Below are 14,928 nucleotides of genomic sequence, written 5' to 3' on the forward strand. Positions count from 1 at the left end.
TTCTTCAATTTTATATTTGAGATTCTTCAATTTTATATTTGAGATTCTTCAAAGTAGTCACCCTTTGCCTTGATGACAACTTTGCACACTCTTGGCATTCTCTCAACCAGCTTCATGAGGTTGTTACCTGGAATGCATTGCAATTAACAGGTGTGCCTTGTTAAAAGTTAATTTGTGGAATTTCTTTCCTTCTTAATGAGTTTGAGCCAATCAGTTGACGAGGTAGGGGTGGTTATACAGAAGATAGCCCTATTTGGTAAAATCCCTTATTATGGCAAGAACAGCTCAAATATGCAAAGAGAAACGACAGTCCATCATTACTTTAAGACATGAATGTCAGTTAATGTGGAAATTTCAAGTTTCTTTAAGTGCAGTCTCAAAAACCATCAAGCGCTATGATGAAACTTGCACTCATGAGGACCGCCACAGGAATGGAAGACCCAGAGTTACCTCTGCTGCTGAGGATAAGTTCAATAGAGTTACCAGACTCAGAAATTGCAGCCCAAATAAATGCTTCACAGAGTTCAAGTAACAGACACATCTCAACACCAACTGTTCAGAGGATACTGTGTGAGTCAGGCCTTCATGGTCGAATAGCTGCAAAGAAACCACCACTAAAGGACACCAATAAGAAGAAGAGACTTCTCCCGGGGGGCACAGTGGTTAAGGGCGCTGTACTGCAGCACCAGCTGTGCCACCAGAGACTCTGGGTTTGCGCCCAGGCTCTGTCGCAACTGGCCGTGACCGGGAGGTCCGTGGGGCGACGCACAAATGGCCTAGCGTCGTGAGGGTTAGGGAGGGCTTGGCCGGCAAGGATATCCTTGTCTCATCGTGCACCAGCGACTCCTGTGGCGGGCCGGGCGCAGTGCGCGCTAACCAAGGTTGCCAGGTGTACGGTGTGTCCTCCGACACATTGGTACGACTGGCTTCCGGGTTGGATGCGCGCTGTGTTAAGAAGCAGTGCGGCTTGGTTGGGTTGTGTATCGGAGGACGCATGAATTTCAACCTTCGTCTCTCCCGAGCCCGTACGGGAGTTGTAGCGATGAGACAAGATAGTAACTACTAACAATTGGATACCACAAAATTGGGGAGAAAAAGGGGTAAGAAAAAAGAAAGGAAAAAAAGAAGAAGAGAAGACTTGATTGGGCCAAGAGACACGAGCATTAGACCGGTGGAAATCTGTCCTTTGGTCTGATGAGTCCAGATTTGAGATTTTAGGTTCCAACAGCCGTGTCTGTGAAATGCAGAATAGTTGAATGGATGATCTCCACATGCCTGTTTCCCACCGTGAAGCATGGAGGAGGAGGTGTGAGGGTGTGGGGTGCTTTGCTGGTGACACTGTCTTAACCAGCATGGCTACCACAGCATTCTGCAGTGATACGCCATCCCATCTGGTTTGCTCTTAGTGGGACTTTCATTTGTTTTTCAACAGGACAATGACCCAAAACACACCTCCAGGCTGTTTAAGGGCTATTTGTCCAAGAAGGAGAGTGCTGAGAGCTGACATCAGATGACCTGGCCTCCACAATCACCCGACCTCAACCCAATTGAGATGGTTTGGGATGTTGGACCACAGAGTGAAGGAAAAGCATCCAACAAGTGCTCAGCATATGTGGGAACTCCTTCAAGACTGTTGGAAAGCATTCCCCATGAAGCTGGTTGAGAGAATGCCAAGAGTATGCATAGCTGTCATCAAGGCAAAGGGTGGCTACTTTGAAAAATCAAACATATATTTTGATTTGTTTAACACTTTTTTGGTTACTACATGACTCCATATGTGTTATTTCATAGTTTTGTTGTCTTCACTACTATTCTACAATGTAGAAAATAGTAAAAAATTAAGAAAAAACATTGAATGAGTAAAACGTTTGACTGGTATTGTAAATATATTTTGTAAGTTATTATTTATACTCCGGACTCTGACATTGCCCATCCTAATATTCTTTTAGTTTTACAATTGTCTGTATTGTTGTGAATTGTTAGATATCACTGCACTGTTGATGCAGACTACACCCACAATATAATCTGATAAATATGTGTATGCGACCATAAAAACTTGATTTGTAAATAATCCGGGTAGCCACTTAGTCTAATGGCTTGGGGGTAGAGCTGATCAGGAGCCTTTTGGTCCTAGACTTGGCGCTCCGGTACTGCTTGCTGTGCAGTAGCGGAGAGAACAGTCTATGACTTGGGTGACTTGGGTGGCCGGTGTCTTCTTGACCTTCCTCTGACCCCGCCTGGTATAGACATCCTGGATGGCAGGAAGCCCAGCGATGTACTGGGCCGTTCGCACTACCTTCTGTAGCGCTTCGTGGTCAGATGCCGAGCAGTTGCCGTACCAGGCGGTGATGCAGCCTGTCAAGATGCTCTCGATGGTGCATCTGTAGGACTATATGATTGAATGGTCATATTTTTTTTAATTTTTTTTATTGTACCTTTATTTAACCAGTCAGTTAAGAACAAATTCTTATTTTCAATGACGGCCTAGGAACAGTGGGTTAACTGCCTTGTTCAGGGGCAGAACGACAGATTTGTACCTTGTCAGCTCGGGGGTTTGAACTCGCAACCTTCCGGTTACTAGTCCAACGCTCTAACCACTAGGCTACCCTGCCGCCCCATATTGAAGAATCCTGTTCAGAAATGGTGCCTAACGACGGCCCTGTACAGTGGCTCTGCCAACCACTTGTTAGAACTGGCCAACATTTACATTTTAACACGGAAGACCTAATTCGTATTTTGAAAACATTATTAGATAAAGAGAAAGATTAGGAAACGATTGAAATGAATACATTCAAGCCTCATATTTACAAAATAGAGGATATGACAGATAGAGAAATTAGCACGATTGATTGATTGTTTCTGACATATTACTCAGAGGGATGTGGGTATCAAATTAAATTAAATTAAATAACATTGTATTTGTCGCATACACATGGTTAGCAGATGTTAATGCGAGTGTAGCGAAATGCTTGTGCTTCTAGTTCCGACAATGCAGTAATAACCAACGAGTGATCTAACAATTTCACAACAACTGTTAGAACCTAGCACATCAATGGTAGAACCTAGCACATCATTGAGAACCTAGCACCTCACTGATAGAACCTAGCACAACGGTAGAACCTAGCACCTCACTGATAGAACCTAGCACAATGGTTTAAATTGTTTAAAGCAGCCACTCAATGTTAGTGGTGGCTGTTTAATAGTCTGATGGCCTTGAGATAGAAGCTGTTTTTCAGTCTCTCGGTCCCAGCTTTGATGCACCTGTACTGACCTCGCCTTCTGGATGATAGCGGGGTGAACAGGCAGTGGCTCGGGTGGTTGATGTCCTTGATGATCTTTATGGCCTTCCTGTGACATCGGGTGGTGTAGATGTCCTGGAGGCCAGGTAGTTTGCCCCCGGTGATGCGTTGTGCAGACCTCACTACCCTCTGGAGAGCCTTACGGTTGTGGGCGGAGCAGTTGCCGTACCAGGTGGTGATACAGCCCGCCAGGATGCTCTCGATTGTGCATCTGTAGAAGTTTGTGAGTGTTTTCGGTGACAGAGGTCTGCATAGATATTACTGCATGGTCAGAACTAGAAGCACAAGCATTTCGCAACACTCGCATTAACATCTGCGAACCGTGTGTATGTGACCAATAAAATTTGATTTGAAATTTGATTTGATTTGCCTGGCAGTTAGGCTCTAGGAACTGTCCTCACTGGCCTCAAGAGTTGCTATGGGAGTCTTGTGTTGTGGTGACAGGATAATGGGTTGATCTCCCTGGTAGATAGAGCCAAGAGCTTTCTCTACCTCTACCATTGTGCTAGGTTCTATCAGTGAGGTGCTAGGGTCTACCATTGTGCTAGGTTCTATCAGTGAGGTGCTAGGTTCTACCGTTGTGCTAGGTTCTACCAGGGGGGTGATAGGTTCTATCAATGATGTGCTACGTTCTATCAGTGAGGTGCTAGGTTCTACCATTGTGCTAAGTTATATCAGTGAGGTGCTAGGTTCTACAATTGTGCTAGTTTCTATCAGTGAGGTGCTAGGTTCTATCAATGACATGCTAAGTTCTACCATTGATATGCTAGGTTCTATCAATTATGTGCTAGGTTCTACCATTGTGCTAGGTTCTATCAGTGATGTGCTAGGTTCTACCAGTGATGTGCTAGGTTCTATCAGTGATGTGCTAAGTTATATCTGTGATGTGCTAGTTTCTATCAGTGAGGTGCTAGGTTCTATCAATGACGTGCTAAGTTCTACCATTGATATGCTAGGTTCTATCAATTATGTGCTAGGTTCTACTATTGTGCTAGGTTCTATCAGTGATGTGCTAGGTTCTACCAGTGATGTGCTAGGTTCTATCAGTGATGTGCTAAGTTCTATCTGTGATGTGCTAGGTTCTATCAGTGATGTGCTAGGTTCCATCAATGAGGTGTTAGGTTCTACCAGTGATGTGCTAGGTTCCATCAGTGAGGTGCTAGGTTCTACCAGTGAGGTGCTAGGTTCTACCAGTGATGTTCTAGGTTCTACCAGTGTGGTGCTAGGTTCTACCAGTGATGTGCTAGGTTCTACCAGTGATGTTCTAGGTTCCATAAGTGAGGTGCTAGGTTCTACCAGTGAAGTGTTAGGTTCTACCAGTGAGGTGCTAGGTTCTACCAGTGATGTGCTAGGTTCCATCAGTGATGTGCTAGGTTCTACCAGTGAGGTGCTAGGTTCTACCAGTGATGTGCTAGGTTCTACCAGCGAGGTGCAAGGTTCTATCAGCGAGGTGCTAGGTTCTACCAGTGATGTGCTAGGTTCTACCAGTGAGGTGCTAGGTTCCATCAGTGAGGTGCTAGGTTCTACCAGTGAGGTGCTAGATTCCATCAGTGAGGTGCTAGGTTCTACCAGTGAGGTGCTAGATTCTACCAGTGAGGTGCTAGGTTCTACCAGTGATGTGCTAGGTTCTACCAGTGAGGTGCTAGATTCTACCAGTGATGTGCTAGGTTCTACCAGTGAGGTGCTAGGTTCTACCAGTGAGGTGCTAGTTGCGGTCGATAATGATTGAGATGTGTGCTGTATCCCTGCTCCAGTGAAGAACAAGGTAGGAGGTCTCTTCGTCTGCTGCGAAGGTTGACTGACAGCTTTAGGTCAACGCTAGGGTAGTATTTGTTTATGAGGGATGGGCAGTAGCTAGGTAATTCCATGGTAATACTCTTCTCATATCTCTACTGTGAGTTTATATAACCCTGGTAACCATTAGCACGTTGTACGTACACAGTGAATTAGAGACACATGTTTTACATACTGTAGAGTTGTTGAACCAGAGCTGGTTAGCGTACGAGAGGGGCTTGGATTTACCATAGTGATGTAACAGAATGTACACTGAGAAGATGAAGAGGTTTTACAGGCCATGCTCCAGTACTGTGAGTAGTGCATTGAGAGGATTGTCGTGGGCGATAGTAGAGCTGATGATTTTCGGTGACAGTGGCTTGTTTTGTCCTCCTAAATATGTCAAATGGACAGCTTTTATGAACAGAACTGTGGCTGTACATAGTACTGATTGTTTAGGCTTACTGATGTACCGTTGACTATCTTTTAACATATTCAGAGTTATGCCTGGTGGGAATTGGGATTTTTGCGTCTTTTGAAACATTGTAGATACGCTGATTGACAAACCGATTTCCTTTCGCGATTAGTATTTTTTATTTTCTATTCTATTATTCCAGGCATGTGAAAGAGTTCATGCTTTTAGATAGATATAGTGCCTTCAGAACGATTTCCCCCCACTGCGTTGTGTTGTGTTAAAGCCTGAATTTCAAATGGATTCAATTTGGATTTTTTTTAATCATTGGCCTACACACCATAACCCCATTTCAAAGTAGAATTATGTTTTTCAAAATTTCGACAAATTCGTTCAAAATGAAAAGCTGAAATGTCTCGAGTCAACTCCTTTTGTTATGGCAAGTCTAAATAAGTTCAGGAGTAAAAATGTGTTTAACAAGTTGCCGGAGAGGAAGGAAACTTCTCAGAGATTTCACCATGAAGCCAATGGTGACAATGAAACAGTTAGAGTTTAATGGCTGTGATAGGAGAAAACTGAGGATGGATCAACAACATTGTAGTTACTCTACAATACTAACCTAAATAACAGAGTTTAATGGCTGTGATAGGAGAAAACTGAGGATGGATCAACAACAATGTAGTTACTCCACAATACTAACCTAAATGACAGAGTGAAAAGGAGGAAGCCTGTACAGAATATACATATTTAAAAACATGCATCCTGTTCGCAAGAAGGCACTAAAGTAAAACTGCAAAACATGTGGTAAAGAGATTAACTTTATGTCCTGAATACATTAGCGTTATGTTTGGGGCAAATCCAACACTGAGTAACTGAGTACCACTCTTAATATTTTTCGAGTGTAACCGATGTGAAATGACTAGCTAGTTAGCGGTGGTGGGCGCTAATAGCGTTTCAATCGGTGACGTCACTCGCTCTGAGACCTCAAAGTAGTTGTTCCCCTTGCTCTGCAAGGGCCGCGGCTTTTGTGGAGCGATGGGTAATGATGCTTTGAGGGTGGCTATGTGTGCAGAGGGTCCTTGGTTCGAGTCCAGGTAGGGGTGAGGAGAGGGACGGAAGCTATACTGTTAAACAAGCATGGTGGTGGCTGAATCATGTTATGGGTATGCTTGTCATCTGCAAGGACTAAGGAGGTTTTTTTATGATAAAAATAAACGGGATAGAGCTAAGCACAGGCAAAATGCTTGAAGAAAACCTGGTTCAGTCTGCTTTCTACCAGACAGTGGGAGTTGAATTCCAGTTTCAGCAGGAGAACAACCTGAAACACAAGGCCAAAAATAGACCGGAGTTGCTTACCAAGATGACATTGAATGTTCCTGAGTGGTCTAGTTGCAGTTTTGAGTCAAATCGGCTTGAAATTATATGGCAAGACTTGAAAATGTCTGTCTAGCAATGATCAACAACCAACTTGACAGAGCTTGAAGAATTTTAAAAAGAATAATGGGCAAATATTGTACAATCCTTATCTTAGAGACTTACCCAGAAAGACTCACAGCTCTTAGAGACTTACCCAGAAAGACTCACAGCTGTAATCACTCTTAGAGACTTACCCAGAAAGACTCACAGCTGTAATCACTCTTAGAGACTTACCTAGAAAGACTCACAGCTGTAATCACTGCCAAAGGCGATTCTAACATGTATTGACTCAGGGCTGTGAATACTTACGTAAATTAGATATTGCTGTATTTCATTTTCAATAAATTTGCAAACATTTATAAAAACATGTTTTTACCTTGTCATTATGGGGTATTGTGTGTAATTGTGTGAGAAAAATATTTAACACTAGAACCGCCTTAGGCCAACGGCCACTGACTTTAGATTTAGTAAATTACCCCCCCCCCCCCCAAAAAAAATGATGTCCTGCTCCTTCCCCGACTTTTCCTAAAGGTTTTGTATTTTTCACTGTTCAGTTGTCAGAATTTTGAAGTACCCGGCCAGGCGCTAAATGCATCACTCTCTCTCCTCACTGAATGAATGAAACAACATGTGGAAAAGGGTATGAATGCTGAAGGCTGTAGGTGGTTCAAGTTCAGAACAACGTGATTTTCATTCTTCTTTCTTTCCCCCAGAAGGATGGTCCCAGTCTACCGTCATACGATGCCCTGGCCCGGATCCTCCCAGGCAACACCACTACAGCTCCAGCTGGGGAAACGGAGGAGCCACAGAGCAACAGACATATCAACCAGACGTATCAGAAACACACTCCACACAAAAGGTAATAACTCCTGTAACACAGTTTGTCAAAATGGTCTTTAATATTGATACGTAGCGGTACAATGGTCACCAAATATTCATTTCTAGCTGAGTATTGTATTTTGATGATCATCTAAATGTTTTTTTTTCCTTTCCGTATCATCAGAGCTCCTCTCCCTGACTTTGAGGATGACCTTCAAAGCAAAGTGAGCAAAGCATCTATACCCTCACAAACCACTCTTCAAAATCACTAGACCGGTCCTCAATGAGGAGTGAGAGATGTGCTATTGGGCTGGTTGCCTGACTCTCCTCTGAAATCCTCTGTGTCTGAGAGACAGCCCTCGTCTCCGGCCCCTGGCGTAGAACTAGGAGGCTGGTTGCCTGACTCTCCTCTGAAATCCTCTGTGTCTGAGAGACAGCCCTCGTCTCAGGCCCCTGGCGTAGAACTAGGAGGCTGGTTTGCAGATGGTAAATTCCCCTAGGCTGCCAAGAGACTTCTGTGTCTGTGTGCTGGTTAGTTATTCAGGGAACAACGAAGACTGAAAGGCCAACTAGGTGATCCACGGGGAGGCTTGTTGAGGGAGCCCATAGGGACACTGGAGGCTGTGGGATTCAGACAGTCTGAAATGGTGTATAGCTCCTCCAATGAGATCAACATGGCTGCCGATAGAATAGTTGAACATTTATCTGTGTGTCTGAACTGCTAGAGGGAAAACATGTTGATGAGACACCTTCTGGTGCTAGTGGACGAGGTGTTAACGTCATCAAATTTCATGCTGTTGGCCTCATTCTATACTCTAGTCATATGTCTTAGTAGCGAGGATATTGATCAATCATGTTGTTGGCCTCATTCTATACTCTAGTCATATGTCTTAGTAAATGAGGATACTGATCAATCATGTTGTTGGCCTCATTCTATACTCTAGTCATATGTCTTAGTAACGAGGATATTGATCAATCATGTTGTTGGCCTCATTCTATACTCTAGTCATATGTCTTAGTAACGAGGATATTGACCAATCATGTTGGTTTTAGACCCATTTAGCCTGGATTTAATGGGACCAGATCGGCACGTTATTATACTTCAAAACATTAGTTGTAAAGAATATGTTGCCTTTGTAATACCTTTACCCTTATGTTCATACCAACACACACACACACACACACACACACACACACACACACCCTTTCATCATATAGCCTCCCAGGGAGCGAGCTGACTGCCATCTGTTTGTGATGTGATTGTCCTGGAGCGACAGGGAGGAGTGCTGCAGTGAGGCCTCCATCCTGTTTTGTCGTCAAAGAAGAAGGAGAGAAGGGAGAGAGAGAGAGAGGGAGGGAGAGACCCCCTCACACACTTCTCATCACAGGACCCCCTCATCCACTCCTCCCTCCCACTATATCCCCTTGCTCCCCCATCACAGCCCTCCCTCACTCTCTCGTCATCTCCCCGTCTCCCATCCCCGTACCCCCAACCCCCTGGTGAGCCTCCGCCCGTCCCCTGTCTCATCTGCAGTCATATGATTGTCACCTTGTGCCCTTTCAATTAGACGCTCAATTTCATCCCCAGGTCTCAGGGGGCTACTACCACCCAACCACTCCCTCCTCCTCCTCCCTCCTCCTCCTCTCCCAACACTCCTTCCTCCTCCTCCTCCTCTCCCCATACCCCTCCCTCCTCCTCTCCCCATACTCCCTCCTCCTCCTCTCCCTATACTCCCTCCTCCTCCTCCTCATCTGCCCATACCCCTTCCTCCTCCTCCTCTCCCAATACTCCTTCTTCCTCCTCTCCCTATACTCCCTCCTCCTCCTCCTCATCTCCCCATACCCCTCCCTCCTCCTCCTCCTCTCCCAATACTCCTTCCTCCTCCTCCTCCTCATCACCCCATACCCCTCACTCCTCCTCCTCTCCCCATACTCCCTCCTCCTCCTCTCCCAATACTCCTTCCTCCTCCTCCTCATCTCCCCATACCCCTCCCTCCTCCTCCTCTCCCAATACTCCTTCCTCCTCCTCCTCATCTCCCCATACCCCTCCCTCCTCCTCCTCCTCCTCTCCCCATACCCCTCCCTCCTCATCTCCCCATACCCCTCCCTCCTCCTCTCCCCATACTCCCTCCTCCTCCTCTCCCAATACTCCTTCCTCCTCCTCCTCTCCCAATACTCCTTCCTCCTCCTCCTCCTCCTCCTCCTCCTCCTCCTCCTCCTCCTCCTCCTCCTCCTCTCCCCATACTCCCTCCTCCTCCTCTCTCCATACTCCCTCCTCCTCCTCCTCTCCCCATACTCCCTCCTCCTCCTCGTCGCCCAATACTCCTTCCTCCTCCTCCTCTCCCAATACTCCTTACTCCTCCTCTTCCTCTCCCCACACCCCTCCCTCCTCCTCTCCCCATACCCCTCCCTCCTTCTCTCCCCATACTCCTCCTTCCTCCTCTCCCAATACTCCTTCCTCCTCCTCCTCATCTCCCCATACCCCTCCCTCCTCCTCTCCCAATACTCCTTCCTCCTCCTCCTCTCCCAATACTCCCTCCTCCTCCTCCTCTCCCAATACTCCTTCCTCCTCCTCCTCTCCCAATACTCCTTCCTCCTCCTCCTCTCCCCATACTCCTTCCTCGTCCTCTCCCCATACTCCTCCTTCCTCCTCTCCCCATACACCTTCCTCCTCCTCCTCTCCCCAAACCCCTCCCTTGTCCTCCTTCGTTCTCTCCCCATACTCCTTCCTCCTCCTCCTCTCCCCATACTCCTCCTTCCTACTCTTCTCTCCCCATACACTTTCCTCCTCCTCCTCCTCCTCCCCTGCCCATACTCCTTCCTCCTCCTCCTCCTCCTCCTCTCCCCATACTCCTTCCTCCTCCTCTCCCCAAACTACTTTCTCATCCTCCTCCTCCTCTCCCCATACTCCTTTCTCCTCCTCCTCTCCCCATACACCTTCCTCCTCTCCCCATACTCCCACCTCCTCCTCCTCCTCTCCCCATACTCCTTCCTCCTCCTCTTCCTCCTCTCCCCATACTCCCTCCCCCTCCTCTCCCCATACTCCCTTCTCCTCTTCTCCCTATACTCCTTCCTCCTCCTCCTCTCCCCATACTCCTTCCTCCTCCTCCCTCCTCTCCCCATACTCCTTCCTCCTCCTCTTCCTCTCCTCCTCCTCCTTCTCTACCCATAATCCCTCCTCCTCCTCTCCCCACACTCCCTCCTCCTCCTCTCCCTATACTCCTTCCTCCTCATCCTCTCCCCATACTCCTTCCTCCTCCTCCTCCTCTCCCCATACTCCTTCCTCCCTCCTCCTCTCCCCATACTCCCTATTCCTCCTCGTCGCCCAATACTCCTTCCTCCTCCTCCTCTCCCCATACTCCCTCCTCCTCCTCGTCGCCAAATACTCCTTCCTCCTCCTCCTATCCCAATACTCCTTACTCCTCCTCCTCCTCTCCCCACACCCCTCCCTCCTCCTCTCCCCATACCCCTCCCTCCTCCTCTCCCCATACTCCTCCTTCCTCCTCTCCCCATACTCCCTCCTCCTCCTCCTCTCCCAATACTCCTTCCTCCTCCTCCTCATCTCCCCATACCCCTCCCTCCTCCTCTCCCAATACTCCTTCCTCCTCCTCCTCTCCCAATACTCCCTCCTCCTCCTCCTCTCCCAATACTCCTTCCTCCTCCTCCTCTCCCAATACTCCTTCCTCTTCCTCCTCTCCCAATACTCCTTCCTCGTCCTCTCCACATACTCCTCCTTCCTCCTCTCCCCATACACCTTCCTCCTCCTCCTCTCCCCAAACCCCTCCCTCGTCCTCCTTCGTTCTCTCCCCATACTCCTTCCTCCTCCTCCTCTCCCCATACTCCTACTTCCTCCTCTTCTCTCCCCATACACTTTCCTCCTCCTCCTCCTCCTCTCCTGCCCATACTCCTTCCTCCTCCTCCTCCTCTCCCCATACTCCTTCCTCCTCCTCTCCCCAAACTACTTTCTCATCCTCCTCCTCCTCTCCCCATACTCCTTTCTCCTCCTCCTCTCCTCCTCCTCCTCCTCTCCCCATACACCTTCCTCCTCTCCCCATACTCCCACCTCCTCCTCCTCCTCTCCCCATACTCCTTCCTCCTCCTCTTCCTCCTCTCCCCATAACCCCTCCCCCTCCTCTCCCCATACTCCCTTCTCCTCTTCTCCTTATACTCCTTCCTCCTCCTCCTCTCCCCATACTCCTTCCTCCTCCTCCTCCTCCTCCTCTCCCCATACTCCTTCCTCCTCCTCTTCCTCCTCTCCCCATACTCCTTCCTCCTCCTCCCTCCTCTCCCCATACTCCTTACTCCTCCTCTTCCTCTCCTCCTCCTCCTTCTCTACCCATACTCCCTCCTCCTCCTCTCCCCATACTCCCTCCTCCTCCTCTCCCCACACTCCCTCCTCCTCCTCTCCCTATACTCCTTCCTCCTCCTCCTCTCCCCTTACTCCTTTCTCCTCCTCCTCCTCTCCCCATACTCCTTCCTCCTCCTCCTCTCCCCATTCTGCTTCCTCCTCCTCCCTCCTCTCCCCATACTCCTTCCTCCTCCTCCCTCTTCTCCCCATACTCCTTCCTCCTCCTCCCTCCTCTCCCCATACTCCTTCCTCCTCCTCCTCCTCTCCCCATACTCCTTCCTCCTTCTCCTCTCCCCATACTCCTTTCTCCTCCTCCTTCCTCCTCTCCCCATACTCCTTCCTCCTCCTCCTCCTCTCCCCATACTCCCTCCTCCTCCTCCTTCTCTCCACATTCTCCTTCCTCCTCCTCTTCCTCCTCTCCCCATACTCCTTCCTCCTCCTCTTCCTCCTCTCCCCATACTACTTCCTCCTCCTCTTCCTCCTCTCCCCATACTCCCTCCTCCTCCTCCTTCTCTCCCCATTCTCCTTCCTCCTCCTCTTCCTCCTCTCCCCATACTCCTTCCTACTCCTCTTCCTCCTCTCCCCATACTACTTCCTCCTCCTCTTCCTCCTCTCCCCATACTCCCTCCTCCTCCTCTCCTCATACTCCTCCTCCTCCTCCTCCTCTCCCCATACTCCTTCCTCCTCCTCCTCTCCCCATACCCCTTCCTCCTCCTCCCAAACCCCGCCTATAACCACACCGCCCTAGATTGGAATCTGAATCCCCCCTCTACCTCCCAGCCTCTATTCAGCTCTTTATACACACCCTGACTGATGGACACACCCTGACTGATGGACACACCCTGACTGATGGACACACCCTGACCCTGATGGACACCCTGACTGATGGACACACCCTGACTGATGGACACACCCTGACTGATGGACACACCCTGACCCTGATGGACACACCCTGACTGATGGACACACCCTGACTGGTGGACACACCCTGACTGATGGACACACTGGTGGACACACCCTGACTGATGGACACACCCTGACCCTGACTGATGGACGCACCCTGACTGATGGACACACCCTGACTGATGGACACACCCTGACCCTGACTGATGGACACACCTTGACCCTGACTGATGGACACACCCTGACTGATGGACACACCCTGACCCTGACTGATGGACACACCTTGACCCTGACTGATGGACGCACCCTGACTGATGGACACACCCTGACTGATGGACACACCCTGACCCTGACTGATGGACACACCTTGACCCTGACTGATGGACACACCCTGACTGATGGACACACACTGCTACACACACCCCACTTCACAACAGGCAGACTACTACAACAATAACAGACACACTGCTACAACAGGCAGACTGCTACAACAATAACAGACACACTGCTACAACAGGCAGACTGCTACAACAATAACAGACACACTGCTACAACAATAACAGACACACTGCTACAACAATAACAGACACACTGCTACAACAATAACAGACACACTGCTACAACAATAACAGACACACTGCTACAACAATGACAGACACACTGCTACAACAATAACAGACACACTGCTACAACAATAACAGACACACTGCTACAACAATAACAGACACACTGCTACAACAATAACAGACACACTGCTACAACAATAACAGACACACTGCTACAACAATAACAGACACACTGCTACAACAATAACAGACACACTGCTACAACAGGCAGACTGCTACAACAATAACAGACACACTGCTACAACAATAACAGACACACTGCTACAACAATAACAGACACACTGCTACAACAATAACAGACACACTGCTACAACAATAACAGACACACTGCTACAACAATGACAGACACACTGCTACAACAATAACAGACACACTGCTACAACAATAACAGACACACTGCTACAACAATAACAGACACACTGCTACAACAATAACAGACACACTGCTACAACAATAACAGACACACTGCTACAACAATAACAGACACACTGCTACAACAATAACAGACACACTGCTACAACAATAACAGACACACTGCTACAACAATAACAGACACACTGCTACAACAATAACAGACACACTGCTACAACAATAACAGACACACTGCTACAACAATAACAGACACACCGCTACAACAATAACAGACACACTGCTACAACAATAACAGACCACGGCGAGGAGAGGCCAACAACAATGGCCCAGAGTCAGCTGCTATACGGATGAATGCAGAGGCCTCCGTTGCATGGATCAGTCAACAGTTGCAGTCTGCAGGTGGTTATAATGCTGCATGGGTCAGTCAACAGTAGCATTCTGCAGGTGGTTATAATGCTGCATGGGTCAGTCAACAGTAGCAGTCTGCAGGTGGTTATAATGCTGCATGGGTCAGTCAACAGTAACAGGTGGTGATAATGCTGCATGGATCAGTCAACAGTAACAGGTGGTTATAATGCTGCATGGATCAGTCAACAGTAACAGGTGGTTATAATGCTGCATGGGTCAGTCAACAGTAGCAGTCTGCAGGTGGTTATAATGCTGCATGGATCAGTCAACAATAGCAGTTTGCAGGTGGATATAGTGCTGCATGGATCAGTCAACAGTAACAGGTGGTTATAATGCTGCATGGATCAGTCAACAGTAGCAGTCTGCAGGTGGTTATAATGCTGCATGGATCAGTCAACAGTAGCAGTCTGCAGGTGGTTATAATGCTGCATGGATCAGTCAACAGTAGCAGTCTGCAGGTGGTTATAATGCTGCATGGATCAGTCAACAGTAGCAGTCTGCAGGTGGTTATAATGCTGCATGGATGAGTCAACAGTAGCAGTCTGCAGGTGG

General features: G+C 48.0%; 1 protein-coding gene across 1 annotated transcript in view; it reads left to right on the forward strand.

The window, feature by feature from the left end:
- The first annotated feature begins 2,255 nt into the window (after positions 1–2,255).
- LOC139407462 (coiled-coil domain containing 33) overlaps positions 2,256–14,928 on the forward strand; it is a 39,912-nt gene continuing 27,239 nt past the window's right edge. The window contains exons 1-4 of the mRNA XM_071151257.1: positions 2,256–2,383; positions 4,389–5,001; positions 7,614–7,759; positions 7,904–7,943. Coding sequence (XP_071007358.1) covers positions 2,256–2,383; positions 4,389–5,001; positions 7,614–7,759; positions 7,904–7,943 — 927 coding nt within the window. The remainder of the gene's footprint in view (positions 2,384–4,388; positions 5,002–7,613; positions 7,760–7,903; positions 7,944–14,928) is intronic.

Source organism: Oncorhynchus clarkii, chromosome 4, assembly GCF_045791955.1.
Source record: "Oncorhynchus clarkii lewisi isolate Uvic-CL-2024 chromosome 4, UVic_Ocla_1.0, whole genome shotgun sequence".
Taxonomy (NCBI): Eukaryota; Metazoa; Chordata; class Actinopteri; order Salmoniformes; family Salmonidae; genus Oncorhynchus; species Oncorhynchus clarkii.